This window comes from Mustela putorius, unplaced genomic scaffold (genome assembly GCF_011764305.1).
Source record: "Mustela putorius furo isolate JIRA1106 unplaced genomic scaffold, ASM1176430v1.1 tig00003846_pilon_pilon_pilon, whole genome shotgun sequence".
In the NCBI taxonomy this organism is placed as follows: domain Eukaryota; kingdom Metazoa; phylum Chordata; class Mammalia; order Carnivora; family Mustelidae; genus Mustela; species Mustela putorius.
The window spans coordinates 22280171-22302114 of record NW_025421999.1 but is presented as its reverse complement, the minus strand read 5'-3'; the positions used below and the strand labels follow the sequence as shown (position 1 = coordinate 22302114).

The window sequence follows — 21944 nt, the reverse complement described above, 5'->3', positions numbered from 1 at the left end:
ATCAGGAAGGAAGACTAGGTACTTCAACATCAAATTTCTAGATGACATTATAGAAAGTCCTGCTTCATCTATCCCCAGCTATACCCTATACCTCTCTCTCTCTCTTTTTTTATTTTTTTGCCTAATCATATTTCAGCTTTATCAAAGCTCAGTTCAAATACCCCTTACTCCCTTAATGCTTCTCCAGTTAATCCAGATTTTGTTTATCATGTCCTCTGAACTATATAGGCTAGAAATGTTAGCTTGGCATTTAATTTCGTGCATATCATAGTATATTCAATTTGGTTCAAGAAAACATTGGAAAAATTCCCATTCTAGTTATAGTTAGATACTACTTTCTTCCAGAAAGATTTCAAGGAAGATTAAAACACATCATGGATAGCATGATAAAATAACAGAAAGATGGCTGCTCACAAGTTTGAATGTCTTCTAGGCCAAAGTGAAAAAGTAAGAATTCACTTATTTGAATCTTCTCTCATCACATCACATAATTCAACTGGATTGACAATACTGGAGATTTAAAGGAAAGGGAACTATTTCTCCCTTTCAAGTTGTTTGGATTTTTTTGAAGTAAATAAGAGAAGAGGCCCTAATCATCTTTATTATCTTTTCTATTCTCCCGCTGCATACAGTATTCAAAACTTCCTGCTCTGAATGGATACCGACCATTTTGGGCTAGGACTGAGCTGTTATTTCACCCTGTTTTTGGTTTCCTTGCTTCTTCATACAGAATGAGACTTTGAGATCAACTGAATCTCAAAATATCTGCAAATAAGCAAAATTTGAACTACTGCTGTAGCTACCAGTCTTCTAAATGAGCGTCAGTCTTCTTTCTCTTGACTGGTCCATCTACCTTAACTCAATTTTATAAGACCCAGAGACTTTTTGATAACATTTACATTACATTGCATTTGATTACATTACACTGATCAGTATTCCTATTGATCACATACAGGTGCCTGGTACTACGATAGGCTCTGTGATAGATATTACAACAGTCTCTTAGGGTGCCATCTTTCATTGTTTTTGTCACTACTAAGACTGAGTTAAGCACCTAGGCAGCTCCGTAGGTGTCTGCCTTCGGCTTAGGTCATGGTCTCAGGGTCCTGGGATCTAACCCTGCATCAGATTCCCTGTTCAGCAGGGAGCCTGCTTTCTCCCTCTCCCTCTGCCTACTGCTCCCTCTGCTTGTACTCTCTCTTACTCTCTCTCCCTCTCCCTCTCTCTGTGTCATATAAATAAATAAAATCTTAAAAAAAAAAAAAAAAACAAAAAACCCGAGTCAAGGGACAATGATTGTTGACTCAGAAACTTGGAGCTAGAATTTACTAATAGGTATAATAATAGCATTTCCTCTAATCAGGTCTCATTGGTCAATATAAAATTAAATCTGACTGATTAGTTTTAAAGCCAAACACATTTACTGTTGTTATTAGCCCCACTTGTATGTCATCTCAAATACTTATTAGCAACCGTATCTTCACATATTCCTAACTGTAGCAACCAGCTTTGTGCCATTGTAATCTTTAGCATCCCACTTTTGCTAGTATCTTTTGCATCTCATTTCCTGCCCTGGGATGACCAATAAGAATCACTCAATACTACTGTATATACAATTTATAGGGTCAGGTTTATCAGTACTCAAGGACCACACTTGACCAGAAGCCTATGGAAAATTCTTTACACTTTCATTCTTCAAGTGGACACATTTTGTAAGGATCCTCATAATTCTTGTGGGATTGTGTGGCAGCCATCTGTACAAGGGCTGGTTCACTAACACATATTTTATTGGCTTTCTCTCCATTAGTGTTTTACTCCCATGTCCTTCCCTCCTGCCCCCCCGATCATACAAGCACTAGCACATAAGCCTCTGACTCATGTTCTGCATTGAGTCCAACCAGGTTAAGAAGTGCTTAACCTTAAATATCCACCAGATAGTGTTACCTCTTTTCAAGGAAATGAAACTCTATTATTAGAGGATGCTGTAGAAAATTCCTCATATATAGGACATGCCCTGTTTTTTTGTCCTTATCTCCAGGGTGAGCTAATCATTAAAAAATGCCTTAGGAAATCTCTTTCAGAACTTAAAATGTAGCAAGCTCAACCTAAGCTAGGTTTTAGGAACATAAAAACATGAAAAATAAAATTCCTGCCTTCAAGACACTTGGAGTATATGGACAAACAGACATCTAAACAGACAATTAGAATATAGTGAAGCAAGAGAAATGGTAAAGTTTTGCATAGGTGCTAAGACTTCTGGAAGAGAAAATTCTGAAGAGATTCTAGAATGAAAAACTAGGATTAATCCAAATAGTAAAAAGGGGGAAAGTAAGCTATGCCAGAGATAATTATATAATAGTCCAGAGACTTAATAACAAAATATCTGCAAAAAAGTAAAAGAAGTGGAGTTTATGGAGTATGAAGTCAAAGACGATGAATTTGCAGAGACAGGTAGGGGTTGTGCAATAGAGAGACTCAAATGACTTGGTAAGGAAACCATAACTCATCTTGCAGGTGATGAGAAGCCCGCAAAAATGGTAGTTCTTAAACTTTTTTGAGTCAAGGATTATTTTGAAAATCTGGTTGAAGTTACTGTCTCCCTGTCCAAAAAGAGCACATCTGCCAAAATTTTTTCATTCCATTTATTGTGAATTATTGTGATTCCCCTAAAACCTGCCCACAGACTCTCTAAAAATACTCATGTTAAGATCTCTTGCACTAAAATATTTAAATCATAAGAGTAATATGTTTGGATTTGTTCTGAACATTCTGGTAGCCATATGGAAAATGGATTTTTGAGGGGCAAGTTTCTAAGTAAGACCATCAGTGGGGGTACTATGTAATAATCTAGGTGAATAAAAATGAGCAGCAAACTTATAGAGTGTGCAGAGAGGAAGTGATGGATTCAGAAAATTTCCTTAGGAGGTATACTTAACAACACCGGGGTTGATTAGCAAGACAGGGTGTTGATGAAAATGAGTTTGTTTTTGGACATGCTGCCTTTGTGATGCTTTTGGTGTATCCAAGTAAAATGTCCTACAAAACTTTGGCTATACCAATCTTGAGCTGAGGACTCAAGAGAAAGATCTGACAAATGTCAATCTATATGTGATTAAAACCACGAGTAGATGAGTTGATTCAGAGAGACCGTGTAAGAGAGTGGGTAAAGAATATTCATACAAAGTACAGTTAAAAGTGACATAAATATGAGGTATGAAAATTTTCTGTTTTATATGGCAAATAGGTCAGACAGTCATTTCAGAATGGCAGAGACACAGACCAAATTAAAATAGGCTGAAGAATGAGTGAAAACTATGGAAGCAAAGGCAATGAATGAAGACTATTTAGAGAGTTTGGCTCAGAGAAAAATGAGCAAGAAAAAGCAACAGTTAGATGTTTGAGATAATTATGAGAGGGATTTTGTTTTGTGTGTCTATGTGTGTGTGTGTGTGTGTGTTTTAAGGCTGAAAGAGAAATGAACTTGCTTCTGCACTGTGGAAAATGAGCAATGGCAATGAACAGAATGAATGGTAATGGATAAAATAAATTGAGGTCCAAAAGAGATGAGAGGAGGGGATCCAAATCACCAGCCTAAATGGATTGTCTGAACCTTACACTGGAGAGAGGGTCTCACCCCTTGTGAATTGGAAAGGTGGCTGGGTTGAAGATAATTCTGTAGGTGCTATGCGAGGAAGAGTAGCAGATCTTTCTTCCTTAATATATCATTTTTCTAGAGGACCTAAAAAAGAGATAATAGTTTTGTAAAGACTTTGAAAGGAATGGAAGAAAGACAACCAGGAAGCCAAGAAGCCAGAGTTCAATGTTGGAGACCATTGACTTGTACTCACAAATCCTAGAGTGTCCGACTTTCTCCTGCATTGCTCCAGGGGCAAACGTGTAGAAAAATGATGGATTAATATGGAATTGGGGTCTGGTTGGTCAGTAATGACAGGAGGATATAGGTGCATGGGAACTGAGGAGACCACAAGACCCAGCTGAGTAGGGCAGAACTGGAATGAAGGGAGGCGAGGGAGAAAATAGAAATAGGGATCCATATTTGACTAAAGAGAAAATGTTAAGAACAGTGAGTTTGTGAAAGAGCCTAAAGGAGGCGAGTTCTTTGTCAGAGAACAGAACATTGGACTTAAAGATTGCTGACATGGAGGAATTCTGGGTTAACTGCCCTTGGGCAAGGGAAGGTGAGGTAGAAGGGAAGATCTCCAGATCTGGGATCAAGAGACTTTGAAATTAGTGGGTAGATACACAAGGACATGGAAATCATTCAAGGTGATAATGATGCTTGAGGTAAAGAACAAAACTTTGATTCTGAGCAAAGTCTTCACAGGCAGAAAGAAAGAAGGTGAATATTTCTAATCCTGTGTTATCTGAGGTCAAGGGATTAGGCAGCTTCCTTTGGAGAGGAGGAACTCTCATGTTCTCAGAGGAAAAAAAAGGTTGTAATATTCTTAGAAAAGGGTTTCAATGGTGACAAGGCAGAGCAGGAAGCATTTTATTTAGGCATTGAGAATATGAGAGACTGTTTAAAATGGAAAAGGAGCTTTAGAAAGCAAAGAGAAAAGGTTTGGGAGTATAAGTACAACTCTTGTAGTGTAAGGGGGAAAAAAAAAATTAACTTTTAGTAAGACTGTATTTCCCGGACTTGCCCACATAACCCTTGTTTGCATAGTGCCTATTAACCTCTTACAGAAGTAGTGCTGTGTGGATTCCAGTTTGGGAAACCTTGGCAGAGCACTCAAGGATGGCAGGGCTGTGAGGCATTCCTTGATGGAGTTGCTGCCAAGTCACGGTAAATCCAACTCTTATGGTATCTGGAGGGCAGCATTTGGATGAAGATGAGCCAGCTTCAAGGCCACCCAATTTGTTGAGTTGCTTTCGTGGCTGTTTGTCTTTTTGACTCAGCTAAATTGGGAAGTCTGTGAAATCAGGATCATTTGTAATTTATTTACATCTCTTCAACATTAGGCTTATTACTGAGCATACTAATAAATAAAAAATAAATCTTTCTTATTGAAGCTTGCCATGAGCAAAAACAAATTTACAACTTAGTTTTTATTTTTTGCTTCTTTCCTTCTGCCTTTGTTGGGGATTTAGCTTCCATTTAGGTTTTTAATCTAATTTGAAATATCCAAATGTGTTGGAGTTCTTTGTCAATTTTTTATGATAATTTTTGCTTATGCCTTTCAGTATCTCATATTTCTACATACTTTCTTTCTTTGAAAATTTGATGAAATGGTCATAGACAAAGGAAATGTGAAAAGACTATTTGATATTGCAGACTAGTGAAGTATTTATTCTAATTATTAGAAATAAACAAAATAAATGATTAGACAGATTTGAGAAGTATGTATCTAAATCATTTAAAGGCGATATTGTTCTTTCAAAGTAAACTTTTAAAAAATTAATCCAGAGTATAAAATCAATTAAAAAAGTATAAATTATACATATTTGACCAAAAAGTGTTATGACTATCAGGAAATTACTCTTGAGAATTCTTTAGTTTGCTTATATAATACAGTAAATATAGTTTTATATATAGAAGGGAATAGGTAACTATTAATATATATGTAAAAAATGTGCAGAATTTAATATTAATATTAATTTAGTATTAGAAGAATAAAGATGAAAACATAATTTATAGTATTTATAGTTACACAAAAGATAAAGAGGCATACATATGTGCTTGAATATATAAAAGCAAAATGCAAATTAGTATGTGATTCTACTGTGGCATATAAAAGCAAAGATGTAAAACAGTTGAAGAGTTTAACTTCTGAGCCTGGTACAGTTATGAATTGTACTTGAGTTTGTATTTTTAAAAATATTAATACTATTTGTTATGCATTTATTAATATTCTCCCATGAGAGCACTTGCCATCAGCTAAATGCAAGAAAAAAATAAGGGTACTTATAGAAACTTCCAATCTCTGGATTATTTGATATATTGTCCTCCAATATTAGCAGAGCTTATTGTTAGGACAGAGTTCCAGCAGTTATTAATAAGCTCTATCTCCCCTGCTAGGGTGATTTCACAATACAAAATAAATCCAGACTGTTTGAATTAGATATCGCTAGTCTCACTATTTCAAGGTGGACACGAACGTTCAGAAATATATTGTCCAGAAAGTACCCATGTCTTCCCTTCTTGAAGACCCGGTGTCTATGAGAACCCTGGGGAATCACATAGATTAGGAATCTTAACTTCCATTGTTGAGACTTACCTTGACCTGTAGGCATTTAAGCTCAAGTTTGGTTGGAGAACTGTGTTTAATAAACCTCTATGTAACCATGGAAGCCCTCTCATGCCATGGGATCCAGAAGTAAGGAGAGCCCGCTGTGTTAGACTTCTGCTTTTCTTCCACTCACTTCCCCATTACAGTTTTAATGAAAACCTTTGCTTATAAACCTTCCTCTAGTGAGGCTAAGAAGAAAAACAGATTCTGCCTGACTTAATATTCCCAGGTGTATAAAAAGAAGATGAGGAAAGACTCGTTTCCTTAAAGGCTAGAAAAACAAAAACACTCTATGACAAAGGCTTTCGTAAACCTTTATTTCTCCTTTGAAGAAGGATGTCTGATTTTAAGTAAAAGTTCATAGTCACATCCCCAGTAGTATATAGTTCATGTTTCACAATTCCACATTATTCAAGGTTTCAATGACCATTTTTAATTATGTAGGCTTCAAGGAGACAACCTGGCAGAAAGGACAGAGGAGACATCTCAAGCACTGCATTCTCCAGATGAAATAGTCCCAGATTCTTTGGGTAAGTTTTAAATCCAACAATATTTACTATATTTGAATGGCATCTGAAGATTAAAAAAGAAAGAGGGGCGCCTGGGTGACTCAGTGGGTTAAAGCCTCTGCCTTTGGCTCAGGTCATGATCCCAGGGTCCTGGGATCAAGCCCCGCATCAGGCTCTCTGCTCAGCAGGGAGCCTGCTTCCCTTCCTCTCTCTCTCTGCCTGCTTCTCTGCCTACTTGTGATCTCTGTCTGTCAAATAAATAAATTAAAAGAAAGAAAGAAAAAAAGAAAGAAAAACAAAATGAAACCAAACATCTTGCCCTGCTCCAGGTCATGGTAACAGTTAGTCATATATCCACCTCTCCCTTGGGCTGTGTGTCAGAAGGTTAAGGACAAAGGAGAAAAGGAAGCAAGACGTATGGATTCTCAGGTGCAGCCTCGTAATGTCTGTGCCCGATTTAGGTAGAAACAGGTCAACTATATTTTGGCTCCTCCCCAAATTTTGTCACTACTTGCAACTTGTTTTGGTAACTTACATTGCCTACTCCCATTTTCACATTATAGATCCCCTCGACTTTCAGCAGAAATGTCAACACCATATTTGATTTTCCTTCCTCTTTCTCAGCCCTACATTAAATTGGTATCAAATCGTGGCAGTGAATTTCCTCTCCTCTTCATTTTCCCTGACACCACCTCTGTGCTTTTGTCCTTTTTCTCTGCCTACTGGAACAAGCCTGTAAATAGGTATTCCGTGTACTATCTAATCTTTTTAGTTTATTATCTTTCTAAAAATAAAGCTGCTTCTTTTATCCTGTTTTCTGTAGGACACAATTCAAAACCCTTAACACAGCATATTTAAGGAGCACCTGGGTGGCTCAGTGGGTTAAGCATCTGCCTTTGGATCAGCTCATGATCCTGCAGTCCCAAGATCAAGCCCCATGTAGGGCTTCCTGCTCAGTGGGGAGTCTGCTTCTCCCTCTTGCTCGCCTTTCCCTGCTCATACTCTCTCTCTCTCTTTCTCTCTCTCTCTCATAAATAAATAAAATCTTAAAAAAAACCCATACATTACATTAATGTCAGGGCACTTCGGAATGTTTCCTATGTAAATAAAAAAGTACATATAATGCCATGACAATGACATCTAAGATTTATCACTGTTTCATCATTGAGCGTTCTGGCCAGATGCAATCAGTACATCCAGTTGGGATAATTAGAAAAGAAGCTATGGAAAAATATTTTCCTTCATTTGGATAGAGAAGGACTTATTAAAAAAGTAAAAAAAAAAATCCTAAAACATAACCAAAAAATTAAGTCAACTATAGAATGTTAAAAACTCCTGTTCATCAAAAGATAAAAAGAATAGGTGAATCAATCAGCCACAAAATAGCAAAATACATTTGCAATATATTTGTTACTGATTAAGGATTAATATTTAGAATACATAATCAATATATAATTTAATAAAGATCAACAAACAATAGAAAAATAAATAACAGATATGAACAGATATTTCACAGAAAAGGAAACACAAATGACAAATGAACATATGAAAAATGCTTGACTACTTTAGTAATCAAAGAAAAGCAAAGGAAGACCATAGGGAGATGCTGTTTTACTACCCTTGTTTCTGTATTAATTAGGAAATCTGGCAAAAGTAAGTCCTGGTGAAGACAGGGAAGAGAGGAAATTCATACACTCTAGGTGGGGCATAAACAATTTTGTAAACAGTTTTCCATTATTTTAAAGTCTTGGATATTCACATAATCTAAAGCTCAGAAACTCTACTTCTGGGGGAACATCTTAGAGAAACAAGTCTCAGGTACCATGAAATGTGAATAACCTTTGTTGACAAGCAGGCGGACAGGAAAATGGATACATTGTAGAATTGTCCCATTGTAGAAAACTGCATTCCAAATACACACAGAGGATGAATGAAATCAGAGGTGTGCTGGCAAATGTTAACAACTCTTTCTTTGAACACAAAAGACCTGATTTGTAAAGATTAATGCTTCCCATGATGTAAATACTACCACTGTGGCTAATTTAAAGCAACTGATCTGAAAATGTCAGTGAGTCTCCCAATCTGATATGAGCGAGTTACAGCTCCCAACTGGATGAATCTTAAAAGCATAATATTGATTAAACAAAAGTAAGTCATAGAACACCGTTTTTATAAAACTCAAAACTAGCAAATGTAACTAATATATTCTTTAGGAAAATATACGTAAGTGATAAAACTATATTTAAAGAAAGGAATGAAAGACTCAAAATGGTGGTTTTCCTAAGGGGTGGGGGAAGCAAGGACATGGGATAAGAAAGGTGCTCGCAGGTATATGCAGGTTATTGGAAATGACTTAATTCTTAAGTTAGAGTTTAAGGATGTTCATCATTATGCTTTGTATAGATGTATATAATATATTGTATATATATATGCATATATATATATATATATATATATATACACACACACACACACAATAGACCCTTGACCAACATAGGGGTTGGTCCTGTGTTGAAAGTCCTTGTATAGGATATATATAGGGTTTATGAAAAATGCCTGCATAGTTTCAAATCCGAGTATAACTTTTGACTCACCAAAAACTGAACTGCTAAAAGCCTACTGTTGACCAGAAGTCTTACCAATAATATAAATAGTTGATTTATATATATATATATAAAATATATAACATATTTTATATATGTTATATACTCTATTCTTACAGTAAAGTAAGCTTGAGAAAAGAAAATGTTTCTAAGAAAACCATAAGGAAAATACATTTATAATACTGCACTGTGTTTATAGAAAGAAATCCATGTGTAAGAGGACCCGTGCAGTTGAAACTTGTGTTGTTCGAGGGTCAACTATTTATACTTTTCTTAAATGTCAAATATTAACATTAAACATTAAAAAACAAAGTGTTGGGGCACCTGGGTGGCTCAGTCAGTTAAGTGTCTGCCTTCTGCTCAGGTCATGATTTCTGGGTCCTAGGATCAAACCCTGTGTCAGGATTCCCACTCATTAGGGAGTCTACTTGTTCCTCTCCTCCCAGCATGTGCTCTGTCTTGCTATTTCTGTCACTATCTCTGTCTCTCTCTCTCTCTCAAATAAATAAATAAAATCTTAAAACAAAAGGAAATGTGGGAACATGAACCAATGATAGTGTAGCACAAGACAAGAAATGATAACAGTTTCTTTATACTCAAGTCTCTTGTAGTAGGAATGAGATGGTACACACCCATGGCAGACCTTTAACATTGACAATGAAAGTTGAACCATGTGGCACTAGTGACATGGAGGACCCGGGTTGGCCATTCCTTGACACTCTAGGTTTGGAATCAGACTGGCTTCTTTTCACGGATAGTCTTGCATGTGTACCTTTACTTAAGCCATTCTTCTCTGATTCATAGTGAATTCTTTCTCCTCCCCTCTGTCTATTCAGATCCTGTGCTCTAAGATCACATCAATTGTACCTGATGTCCAGCCCACATCAGTGTTTTCCTCTTCTTTTTCCCTTAATAGTTTTTGAATTACTTCTTGTGTGTTGTTCTTGCTCAATTGGATTATATGCTTCTTGAGGTTTTCTTGTTTTCTGCACCATGCCTGGTATAAAACTAGACAAAAAGCAGATATTATTTCATTATTGGCCCATTAGTGTTTTTTAATTTTATCAAAACCACAGGAATCCACTAATCCACCAAGAAGATATATATCCTTCAGCAATCACATTTGCATAATAACTGAATATTGTAAGGATTTAAATATTTTGGAAAATTTAACAGTGCATCATCACAAATTATACTTAATACACTGATTATACTTAATTGCATCCATTGCGGGGGGATATTCATTAGGCTCCTTTCTTGAACTGTTTATATCCTGAATTCCTCGCATTCACATTTTAGTAAACCTAATCAGCAAATTACAAAATTTAAGTTTCTGATTCAGTACACTCTTTTCTACTTAGTTTAGATCATTAGATTCAGTAATTAAATATTTTTGGTATTATCCAAATTTGCTGATGTTAATTTTAAGTCAACTGTGCATCCACATTGAGCTTGGCTCCATAAACATACATATTTCTACAAATAGGTATAACTTTCTGCATAAAAAAAATCTGTTGTGACATAAACAGCAAAGGTAAAACTAATGAGAGAAACAAGTTGGATAGAGCTAAACATTATGATAAACCCTACACATTTCTAAGTTCTTACCTGAGGATGCCCAATCAATTGCGTTAGCTAAGTTTCTCAGCCCAGTGCTGCCAGATAGTTAGATTTTGACAAAATTACTTTGTTTTTCTGTGTTTTGGTTTCTTGTTCTCTAAAGTGAAAAGAAAAGATAAATTCTAATATTTGAGAAATTTAGATGCTTATTTCCCCCTCTATGTGATTGAAAAAAGCTGGGCATCTGGGTGACTCAGTGGGTTAAGGCCTCTGCCTTCGGCTCAGGTCATGATCCCAGGGTCCTGGGATGGAGCCCTGCATTGGGCTCTCTGCTCTGCAGAGAACATGCTTCCTCTTCTCTCTCTGCCTGCTTCTCTGCCTACTTGTGATCTCTGTCTGTCAAATAAATAAATAAAATCTTTAAAAAAAAAAAAAAGCTCAAAGAGTTATAATTTAAAATACAAGATTTGCTTGTATTTTGAAAATTATTTATACTTTATATAAGTATGGTAAGTATACTTTTATAAAGAAATTGTTCTGAAATAGAGCAAAATAGTTCACACATATGCCTCCAACAATTATGGTTAATAAGCAATGCATTCAGAATTCTTAAAAAATGCAATGTACTCTTCCAAGCATTAAACACTAAGATTTTATTTTCATGATATCTATTGTCCCTACAGGTATATTAGATTGATATTCTGGCCTAGATTTGGACTATTTAGAAGGGTTCTTTCAATTTAACAGCTTTTAGTATGAATATGTAACTTTGCAAATATTCTGGTAGTACTTCACCATTATCTTTCTACATTAAATTGAATGGACCTCACTGGATGGCATCAATAGCCAAGAAGAATTCAACCAAAACAAGAATAGAATAGAATAGAATAGAATAGAATGTAAAACCATAAAATGTCACCACTACCTTCCTTTTATAAAAATGTTCATTTTTCTTAAAAAATTAATACTGTAAAGGTGTTCAAGTATATTCCAAAAGAGAAAGAGTCATAGAAAATTATCTTGCTCAAATTGTTTTGAAAACACCAAGTTAAATGCCTGGCATATGGTATTTATTTATTATTAAATGAATATACAAATACAAAATAAGTGGGTGATGAATTAATTAGTACATACATGCATTAAAAATCAAGCATGACAGGGGTGCCTAGGTGGCTCAGTCATTTAAGCATCTGACTTCAGCACCAGTCATGGTCTCTGGGTCCTGGGATCAAGTACTGGGATTTGAGTCTGCTAGGTGCTAGAGTCTGCTAGGTGCTCAGCGAGGAGTCTGCATCTCCCTCTCCTTCTGCCCCATCCCCCCCCCCAAGTGCTCTTTCTCCCTTAGTCTTTCTCAAACAAATAAATAAAATCTATTGAAAAAGAAAAACCAAGCAGAATGACAGTATTCTTTAAAAATCATCAACTGGGGATGCCTGGGTGGCTCAGTCCTTTAAGCAAGCATATGACCAGCTCAGGTCCTGGGATAGAGCCCTGCTTAGAGCTTCCTGATCATCCGGGAACCTGCCTCAAACTCTCCCTCTGCCTCTTCCTCTCTCCCTACTTGTTTCTCTCAAAGAAGTCAATAAAATCTTTAAAAATAAATAAAATCATTAACTTATTGAGAAAAACATGAGAATAGTAAGTATTTCTAACTTAAAAAATCAACAAATCCACAAGAGAGTTGATTTTGTTTTTCTGTATATGTCATTTGCTTTGTAATGTAGAGTAGAACATTTTAATATTATTTATTAAGTAAATATTCTACTTAATAGTTTTAATACATAAGTGAAACAAAAGATTGTGAGTGAATACTAAAATTAAACTAATATTTCCTCACAGTTATAGAGAATATAATTCAGCCTTACTGGACTTAAATTATGCTAATTTATACACTCTAATTTAAAGAATCGCCGTATTGTCATCCTTACAACTGGGTGTTGGTAGGTAGGGGTTCAAGTACTCTTCATAAATGACTTAATATTTTTGATCCTGGTACAATTCTCATCATCTATCCTGATTTTATCAACAAAAATTTGCTGCTTTTGGATGTCATCATTCTGTTTGGAAGGGTGGTAGGTAACATTGTAAAATTTATCTACATCTCAAGAAAGTATCCATGTCCCAAAGAACATACTTTCTTGAGATGTAGATTTAAAAAAAAAACACTTTTTTTTAGTGTTTTAGGTTTTTTTAAAGTTTTTTTTTAAACTAAAAAAGTTAGCTTTATGTTGGAAAGAATTCTGTGTTCTAAAAAAAAAAAAAATCTACATTTACATCTAGATAAACTATGTGCCCTTGGATTTAGTAATTTTTTTTCTTGAATGTAAAACTCTGAATTATTAGAGACAGAGCTCCATGGTTCAAAAGCTATGATTATAGATTTGCACTAAGCGTTCCACTGTCTCTCCGGTCTTAGGTGACCATTAAGCTTTTGAAGGATTTAATGCTTTGATTTTCTTTCCAGAGTGCACATTTTTATGCAGTGGAAAAAATCTGTCTCCATATGTATGTGAATCTGAAGGAAAGTCTTCTTGAAGGATTCATATGGCTCTTTCAAATATTAATAAATATAAAGAAATAAATTTTAAAAGTTTCCAGTAGTTTAAAATACTTTCCTCTTAACTGATTTTTGAAACCCAATTTTGAAATTTGAATAGAAAGTTATTAAAACACAGACTTTTTCTAATGTTCCATATATCCATCCTTATTGCAGAATTATTATAACCCTTAGAAATCCTTGTTGTTATAATTAACATAATTCAGTAGACATATGGAAAGGGCTGCCATCATTTTATTCACGTATTAGAAAGTCAATACTCACCCACTCCTCAAATCTAGTCATGCTAACTAATCATGACTTCTCACTTGATACTTAAAATGGAAAAGCCCACTATCATTTCATGGGATGTATCTCCCCAAACTTTTCAGAATTTGCCACCCCATTTAATAGAGAGAACACAAACTGGTGCTTAAATTGTGTAGCCAGAAAAAAAAAGAAGGGAAGAAAGGAAGGAAGGAATTAAGAAAGAAAGAAAGAGAGAGAGAGAGACAGTTGAGAGATAAAATAAACATAAAATTATAAGCCAGAAAATGGACATCAATAAAAGTTCCAACAGTAAGCTAAATCATACACTGAAAGCAGGCTTGCTCTGACTAACATAACAGCAGCTGTCATACATTTTTTGTTTCATCGTGTCCTTCTCAATTAGAAGTAATTAACATTTTCATATGTTGTCTTTAAATTAAATAAACAGCATTCTACTGTTTGTTTTAACTCAAAAACACTAAGATTTTCAAGTGCCAATTTGGCCACTTTCATATCCTTCTCATAATATCACAGAGTCAGTAAGCAATATGTGACAACAATTATTCATTCTTTTTGTAAAAATAGATTCTTTACCCGGGACTGAAGAAGCACTAATGGAAGAGGGTGAAGAATTTGAGAAAGCATCTAAATTAGCAAGACATGTAAGTACATTCATTTGCTTACTTTTTTCTCAATTCCTTAAACTAAGGTATATTACCAATAGGAAAATCTAAAAGGAATAGGAAATATATTCTTTAAATTAAAAAATATTTTCAAATGTGAGTCCATGCTGAGTGCTTATATTAGTAGGTGACTAGCTTGTTAACAGCTATAGTGCAAGGCGGGACTAAGCTTTATCAGCAATTGGGGCAGAAGAATTTTTTTTTAAAGATTTTACTTATTTCAGACCAAGAGAGAGTGAGAGAGAGCAGGAACAGGGAGAGGGGCAGAGGGAGACGCTGACTCCCCTAAGCAAGGAGCCAGATGCAGGACTCCATCCTAGGACCCTGGGATCATGAAGTGAGTTGAAGGCAGACACTTAACCGACTGAGCCATCCAGAGGCTCCAGGGGCAGATGATTTGAATGAGTTAGAAAAAGATACGCTCTGCTATGATTAACTTGATTAATGGCTGGCTTGTGTACATGAATATTCAGAAAGATTATGAGCTGTCATCCTAAACTTCATTAACTATACACATCTTGATAAAAATTAAATATTTTGCATATCCTGAAAGTTTACACATGACTTAAGCTTGCTGTTATTGGTTGTGAAGCCCTTGTGATATTTTTGTTAAACTAGATCTCTTCAGTGGAGTATATTGAGAAAAAAACCATTGGGTTAAGATTTTCAATGAAATTTAAAGTTAAAAGAATAAACACAAAAAATAAAATCAACATGGGAATACAGAGTGTAAAGTTTATAAAAGGTTTTGAGTTGCTATGAAAATGACTAGGCAATCCTGCATCACCTGTGTTAGCTTGCTAGACCTGCTGTAACAAAGCATTGTAGATTGGGTGGTTTATATAATAGAAATTTATTTCACACAGTTCTGGAGGCAAAAGTCTGAGATCCAAGTATCAGGATTTCTTTCTTCTGAGGCCTCTCTCCTTCCTTGTAAGTGATCTTCAGATATTAAAAGCTGTTAGCATCTCTCATCTGAGACTTTTGTTCAGCCCAAACAGAATCTGTTCTTTCATCAAATTCTGACATTGTGTCATTTTTCGAAGACTTCAGTATGTTTGATACTTTCTCTGAGCATATTTTTGTTTGCCAAGTTCCCTTGCAAAGTGTGGGTTCTGCCTCAACCAAGCCCAAGGTTCCGGATAACATTCCCACATCAGAGAGTGTCATGGGGTATGCACTTGATCAAATATTATTTTTGGATTATAATTTGGGATTTTCTTAACTTTTTTAAAGAAACTTTCTGACATTTGTAAAATTCAGTATGTTTTGATAATCTCATGATGATAAAAGCATGTCATCATTCAGGTTGTGACAATGTTTCATTCATTACTTTTTCCAACCTTTTTTTTTTATTCCTCTGTGAATTTCACCAAAGTTTGTGTATCTCCCTCATATGTAAAAGAATCCTACCAGATTCTTTTCCTAATCACTTTCTAAAATCAAGATAGATCCTGCCCATAGTATTTGACTTGCTTAATAACACATAACAAGCCAAAGAGGGAAAGAAAACTTCTTAGTGATTTCAAGCTGATTGTAAGAGACTTTTACTTACTTTTTTCAGTGCTCACATAGTGCTTCTAAAGCAAAAATTTGTTCTAAGCCAATTTTACTTGTTTTCACTTATCATTCAGTAGATTTGGGGTTCTTAAAAATTCTACAATTCTACTTAATGTCAAAATAACTATTTAATTCTTTTTGGAAGCATGCAGAATATAAATGATACATGGAGAAATAAATTATTATCAGGACCCTGAACATAATTTCTACACAACAGCTGCTTTTGTCATAAAGAAAACATGGATTAAAAAAAGAGTCAGGTGATATTTTAGATGTTAATTCCCTAAATAATATTTTTTAGGATTGTATTTTTGGTAAATCAAAGAGAAAATTGTGGCCTTATCTAAATATTAATGGAGAAATGGAAGAAAACAGAACTTTTTTCTTTATTACCATAAGAAATGCAAAATACTTCAAAGCAAATTTTGAGTCACATCCTGTAAAAATATAAACATGCCACAAATGTTGAAATCCATCTAGAGCAGTTTCAACACATGCTGTCTTATTTGCTAACTTTCCTAGTTGGGTATTGGATATTAATAAGTAGGTAACAGACTCTTGAAAACTGTTTTCCCCAGTGGCTTAATTCGTGTTTAAAATGTTTTGTGAATATTTTGTGACTATTTGAATGAGGTAAAGGGAACATTAAGATTTACATTTTTATCTTCCCCCAAATAAACAAGCCATTTTTTGAAATATAGAAAAATAGAAATAAAGTAATAGTAATATAGAAAAATTAAAAATTAGGCCATTATTAGTAGCCAATGTCAAAGATAAAATTATTCATTAGATTAAGTAGATAATGAAAAAGGAGAAGTTTAAGGTACTGGATTGTGACAGGTAATTTTTAAAAATTATTTTATTTAAATTTTAATTAACATATAGTGTATTATTAGGTTCAGAGGGAGTTCAGTGATTCATGAGTTGTGTGTAACACCCAGTGCTTATTTCATCACACACTCTTCTTAATGACCATCACCCAGTTACCCCATTCCCACCACTCCCTCCCCTCCAGCAGCCCTCAGTTTGCTTCCTAGAGTAGAGTCTCTTATGGTTTGTCTTCCTTTCTGATTTAGTCTTATTTTTATTTTTTCCTCCCTTCCCCTATGATCTTCTGCTTTATTTCTTAAATTCCTTTGGTTCTTAAATTAATGATTGAGATCATATGATAATGGTCTTTCTGATGGACTTATTTCACTTAGTATAATGCTCTCTAGTTCCATCCATGTCATTACAAATGGTAAGATTTCATTTTTTTGATGACTGAGTAATATTCTTGTGTGTTTGTGTGTGTGTGTGTGTGTGTGTGTGTACCACATCTTCCTTATCCATTCATCTACAATAGCTAATTTTTTATGAGAGGAAAGGATCAATAAGTTTGGAACATAAAAGACTAGTCTTGCTTGGATCCTTAATTTTGAAGGAGTCTGAGAAACCAATGCAGCATGAGAAGAAGGGGGATCTTAAAATTAGGAGGAAGGAAAGGGAAAAGGATAATAAATAACACAGCTTGGAAAAATTCCTCTGACGAACAATTCAAAGTGAAACTCAGGGGATCCTGGAATTTTCAGGATTAGAGGTAAACTTTGATTACTTTTAAGCATGCATAATATTGTGCTTTGTTGATTATTATATAAAAAGTTTTGTTTGGTGATATAGGGACAAGTGGATGGCCTCTCTTTCTCTCTCTCTCCTTCACTAATTCTTTCTACTTTCACTCACAAGTAATAAGGTAGAGACTTGATTGTCTGATGTTGAAATTTCCCACACACGCCACATTTTCCCGATATTCTATGAATATGAAGTTAAAAATGAGTAGATATGGGTTAGATATAAATACTATTCTCTTTTGATAACAACTGTAATTGGAAGAGACATAAGATAAAGAAACATTTACTTGCATACTTCCAATAACACAGGCAACTAATGTACAAATTTGGAAAAGAGTTTTGATAGGAAGGACATTGTTCCTAAATGAATTTCTTTTTGATGGAAAAAATTAGGTGAAATAGTTTTTGTTAACTTAAAAAAAATTATTCTGCTAATGAAGTATGTACATCAGGAAAGAGTTCCACCTGTATTTCTATTCCTGGTCTGATCGTTAATTAGTAGTGTGGAATCTTCTTTTAACCAATCCTAAGTGCCCTTAGGAATGATGTTAAAAAAAGAATTCCACTACACACAGGGAGCACTGATTGCTGAGATTTAAGGGAAATTTTGTAATCTGCTGAAATCCCATGATTTTCACAATATATGGGTTGCACAAATGCCTTTTTTTATCTCCACTCTATGAATCTACACACTATTTTCAAGCCAAATAGCATGTGTCTCCTTGAAGAGTCATTTCTTTTATCCAATTTCTTCCTTCCAAGATCTTTATTTCTTCTCTTATAAGCCATGCCAAGAAAAAAAAAAGACATTTATACATTTAAAAGATATAAAAGTACAAAATTATCAAGTTGACTTAACAACAAGCATAAAAAGAGTTGTAACCATCGACTTCCAGGTAAAAACTACAGGTAACAACATTTCGTGGACCTTTAGACCATTTCTTTATGAATTTTGATACTTCTACTTTCTAGTTTACTTTTTTTTTTAAGACTTTATTTATTCATTTGACAGACAGAGATCACAAGTAGGCAGAGAAGCAGGCAGAGAGAGGGGGAAGTAGGCTCCCTGCTGAGCAGAGAGCCTGATGTGAGGCTGCATCCCAGGACCCTGGGATCATGACCTGAGCAGAAGGCAGAGGCTTTAACCCACTGAGCCACCCAGGCACGCAAAGATTTTTTTTTATTTATTTAACAGAATGAGAGAAAGAGAGAGAGAGAGAGAGAGAGCATGCAAGTGCGTGAGAGGGAACGCAAGCAGGAGGAGTGGGAGAGGGAGAAGTAGGTTTCCCGCTGAACGGGGAGCCCAATGGATGGCTTGATTCCAGGACCCTGAAATCATGACCTGAGCTGAAGGCAGACACTTAACAAGTCTGAGCCACTCAGGTGCCTATCTTGTTTCTTACTAGTCTTATTCCACCTTACACACAAGCTTCCTCTTGGAAATTTTGTCTTTTGATCCTTCTCTCAATTTGATGTCTTACATCTTTCCAGTAAAACAGCTTCTAAATTCTTTTTCATACCCAAGTATTGTTTCATGATAAATAAATATTGTTACACAGAGTTTGGAAGGTTTATATTTCTCTGGAAACTGATTTAAAGATCTGGTCAATGGAAGCAATGTTGAATGAATTTGCTAATGAACATGTTACAGTTTTTTTTTTTTGCATTATGTGCCCAGGGTGGAAAAAATAGACACCAACTGGCATTTATGGAATTAAGATGAAACGCATCTCAACTTGTACTTTGCAAAGTAAAAAAGAAAAGAGACTGATGTTCCTTATCACCTCACCAAATAGAAGTAATGAATTGGAGTGGATTTCATCTCTTGAAAGATGATGTTGACAAATGGCCGGCCGCTAATTGTAGCAATGAATGGTCTGCTACAGAACAGCAATTAGTGCACATTTTGCTCAACCCTAAAGGTTTTTTACCATTTCTTATTCCTTCTAGCCTGTGGAATTTTGCTTGGCTTTTATAACTCACAGATCTAGGACACCAATAAAACTGTTTCCATTTAAGTACTATAGTAGGAAATTTATCTGACCAAGTTTTGAAATTTGTAAGACTTTTCCTTTTGACATTTCAGGTCTGTTGATTTCTAACACATTGAGGATGGAAATATTTGCCCAAACCTATGCAAATATTATTTTTTTAAAACTTCTATGAATTTTTAAAATGTAACTTCTAAATGTCACATTTGCATCGGAGAAAAATGGCTTAAAAGGATAAAATTATGACATGAGACATGTGAAAACATTGTAACTTTTGTCATTAATCAGTCTCTTTACATAATTTCACTGTTTCCCTGTTAGTAAAATTAGGAAATTATTAGGATCAGTTAAATTCTGCATTTTCATTTTTAAGGTAGTTGGAAGGAAGAGTGCCCTAGTGTGCATCTACGTAGAACAAGTTGATTTCTAAACATATAATACCCCAAAAGACATAGGAAAGCATGCTATTAATGTCCTGAGATTCCCAATTCATGATCAGGCCTCTCATTCATATAAACATAGTGGGCAAAAGAGAAGATACATTTCTGACATTTTTAGTATTTTGAAGTTATTGCCAATTCTTTATTAAAATGGTTGCCAGCTACTAGAAATTTCATTTGATTGGTATATAGATAGACTGAAGAGGAAAAAAACAATATAGGTTATGTTTGTATAGTGAGGTAAAACCCCTGTGTATACTCTGATTAGGAACTATGCTGGGTATGTGCTAGAATGGCCTGTTTTGTGTGAAGTACATGAAATTAATATTCAGTCACTAAGTGGTGATGAAAAAACATTAAGATCCTCACGAAAGGTTTTCTTTCATGTGTTCATCTTCTCCTTCAGCTAAGGGACCAATGCAGATTTCCATAAAAATGATTAGAAGCTAAGCTTTCCTAAAGAAACTTAAGCTTGTGAGCTTCCTTTCCCTCTGAACCACAGTGATCTGACCAAGGTCATTTTTTGCCTATTATATAAGAAGCAGTCACACATAAAGTCTGCGTCTCAGGAATGTGCTGACTCAAACTGAAAAAAATATGGTATATTCCTGCTATTAAGTTGACCTAACATGATATGTATTAAAAGACAATTAAGGAAAAAATTGTTTTAGAAATTATGTTTGAAAGGATCTTGACTTTTGGGTCAGATTGGATGACCATCCCTTTTTAAGACAATAAACTCTTTTTGCTTCTTTTCCAAGCATCACAGATTTTTAAAGAGATTTCCAAATGTTAATAAAATACCAAAATTAATATCACATTCAATGTGCAATTTTATTTTTTTTTTTAAGATTTTATTTGACAGAGAGAGACTCAGGGAGAAGGCAAACACAAGCAGGGGGAGTAGGAGAGGGAGAAGCAGGCTTCCTGCTGAGCAGGGAGCCTGATGTGGTCTTGATCACCGGAACCCTAAGACCATAACCTGAGCTGAGGGCAGACGCTTAAGAACTGAGCCACCCAGGAGCCCCAGTGTGCAAAATATTTTTAAGTTATAATTTGGTTTAACTTTCCAGCATCTCTGTTATACATTTCTTTATTTCAAATTTGTTTATTATAAATATAATACTGTTTATTGTACAAATTTCGGAAAGCCTGGCAAAGAATATAATTTAAAATCCAAAACCCATAACATAGAAAGAATTGTCATTTTATTTTTCCAGTATTTTTTAGCATGTGTATCAGTAAATATGTCATATCATATTTTAAATTTTGGACTGTGGCCGACAAGCAACTTTACGTTCCGCATTTCTTTCCATAACATAATGACAATAGTCTCACATAAAATTCTTCATAAAGCTAATTATCACAGCCTTACCTGTTTTAGTATCAGACCAAATATCCTATCTTTTTAAAATTTAAGATTTTAGGAATGTCTGGGTAGCTCAGTCGGTTAAGCATCTGCCTTTGGCTTAGGTCATGACCCTAGGGTCCTGGGACTGAGTCCCACACTGGGCTCTTTCGCTTGGCAGGGAGCCTGCTTTTCTCTCTGCCTGCTACCGCCCTTGTCTGCCAACTCCCCCTGCTTGTGCTTGCTCTCTCTCTCTCTCTGACAAAAAAATAAAATATTAAACAAATAAAGTTTAGGACTTTAATTTTCACATCAAAACATAACACAGAGTTGTTATGTTTGATTTAATGTTAGAGTTTTAGGCTGGTTATGACCAACTAATTTGTCCCAGGCTGATGATGCTCATGAATTGGTGACAGATATGTTAGGCTCCAGACATCCCAGTCCTCCTGGTAACTGTTTGGAGTCCCATTCAGCTGCAAGCAGTCTATTCCAGGCCCCACTGTATGTTGTACAAATATGATTTTCCATGTTTGTTTTGAGGTGAAAAGGGCTGGAAATCACCGCTTTGGATTGCTTCTGA

The 21944-nt window shown here is 35.1% G+C and overlaps 1 protein-coding gene across 9 annotated transcripts in view; it reads left to right on the top strand.

The window, feature by feature from the left end:
- CUNH8orf34 (chromosome unknown C8orf34 homolog) overlaps positions 1-21944 on the top strand; it is a 394040-nt gene that overhangs the window by 279670 nt on the left and 92426 nt on the right. For all 9 annotated transcript variants that reach the window (XM_045063224.1, XM_045063225.1, XM_045063227.1 and 6 more), the window contains 2 exons: positions 6696-6781; positions 14315-14391. In XM_045063224.1, the coding sequence (XP_044919159.1) occupies positions 6696-6781; positions 14315-14391 (163 nt within the window). The remainder of the gene's footprint in view (positions 1-6695; positions 6782-14314; positions 14392-21944) is intronic.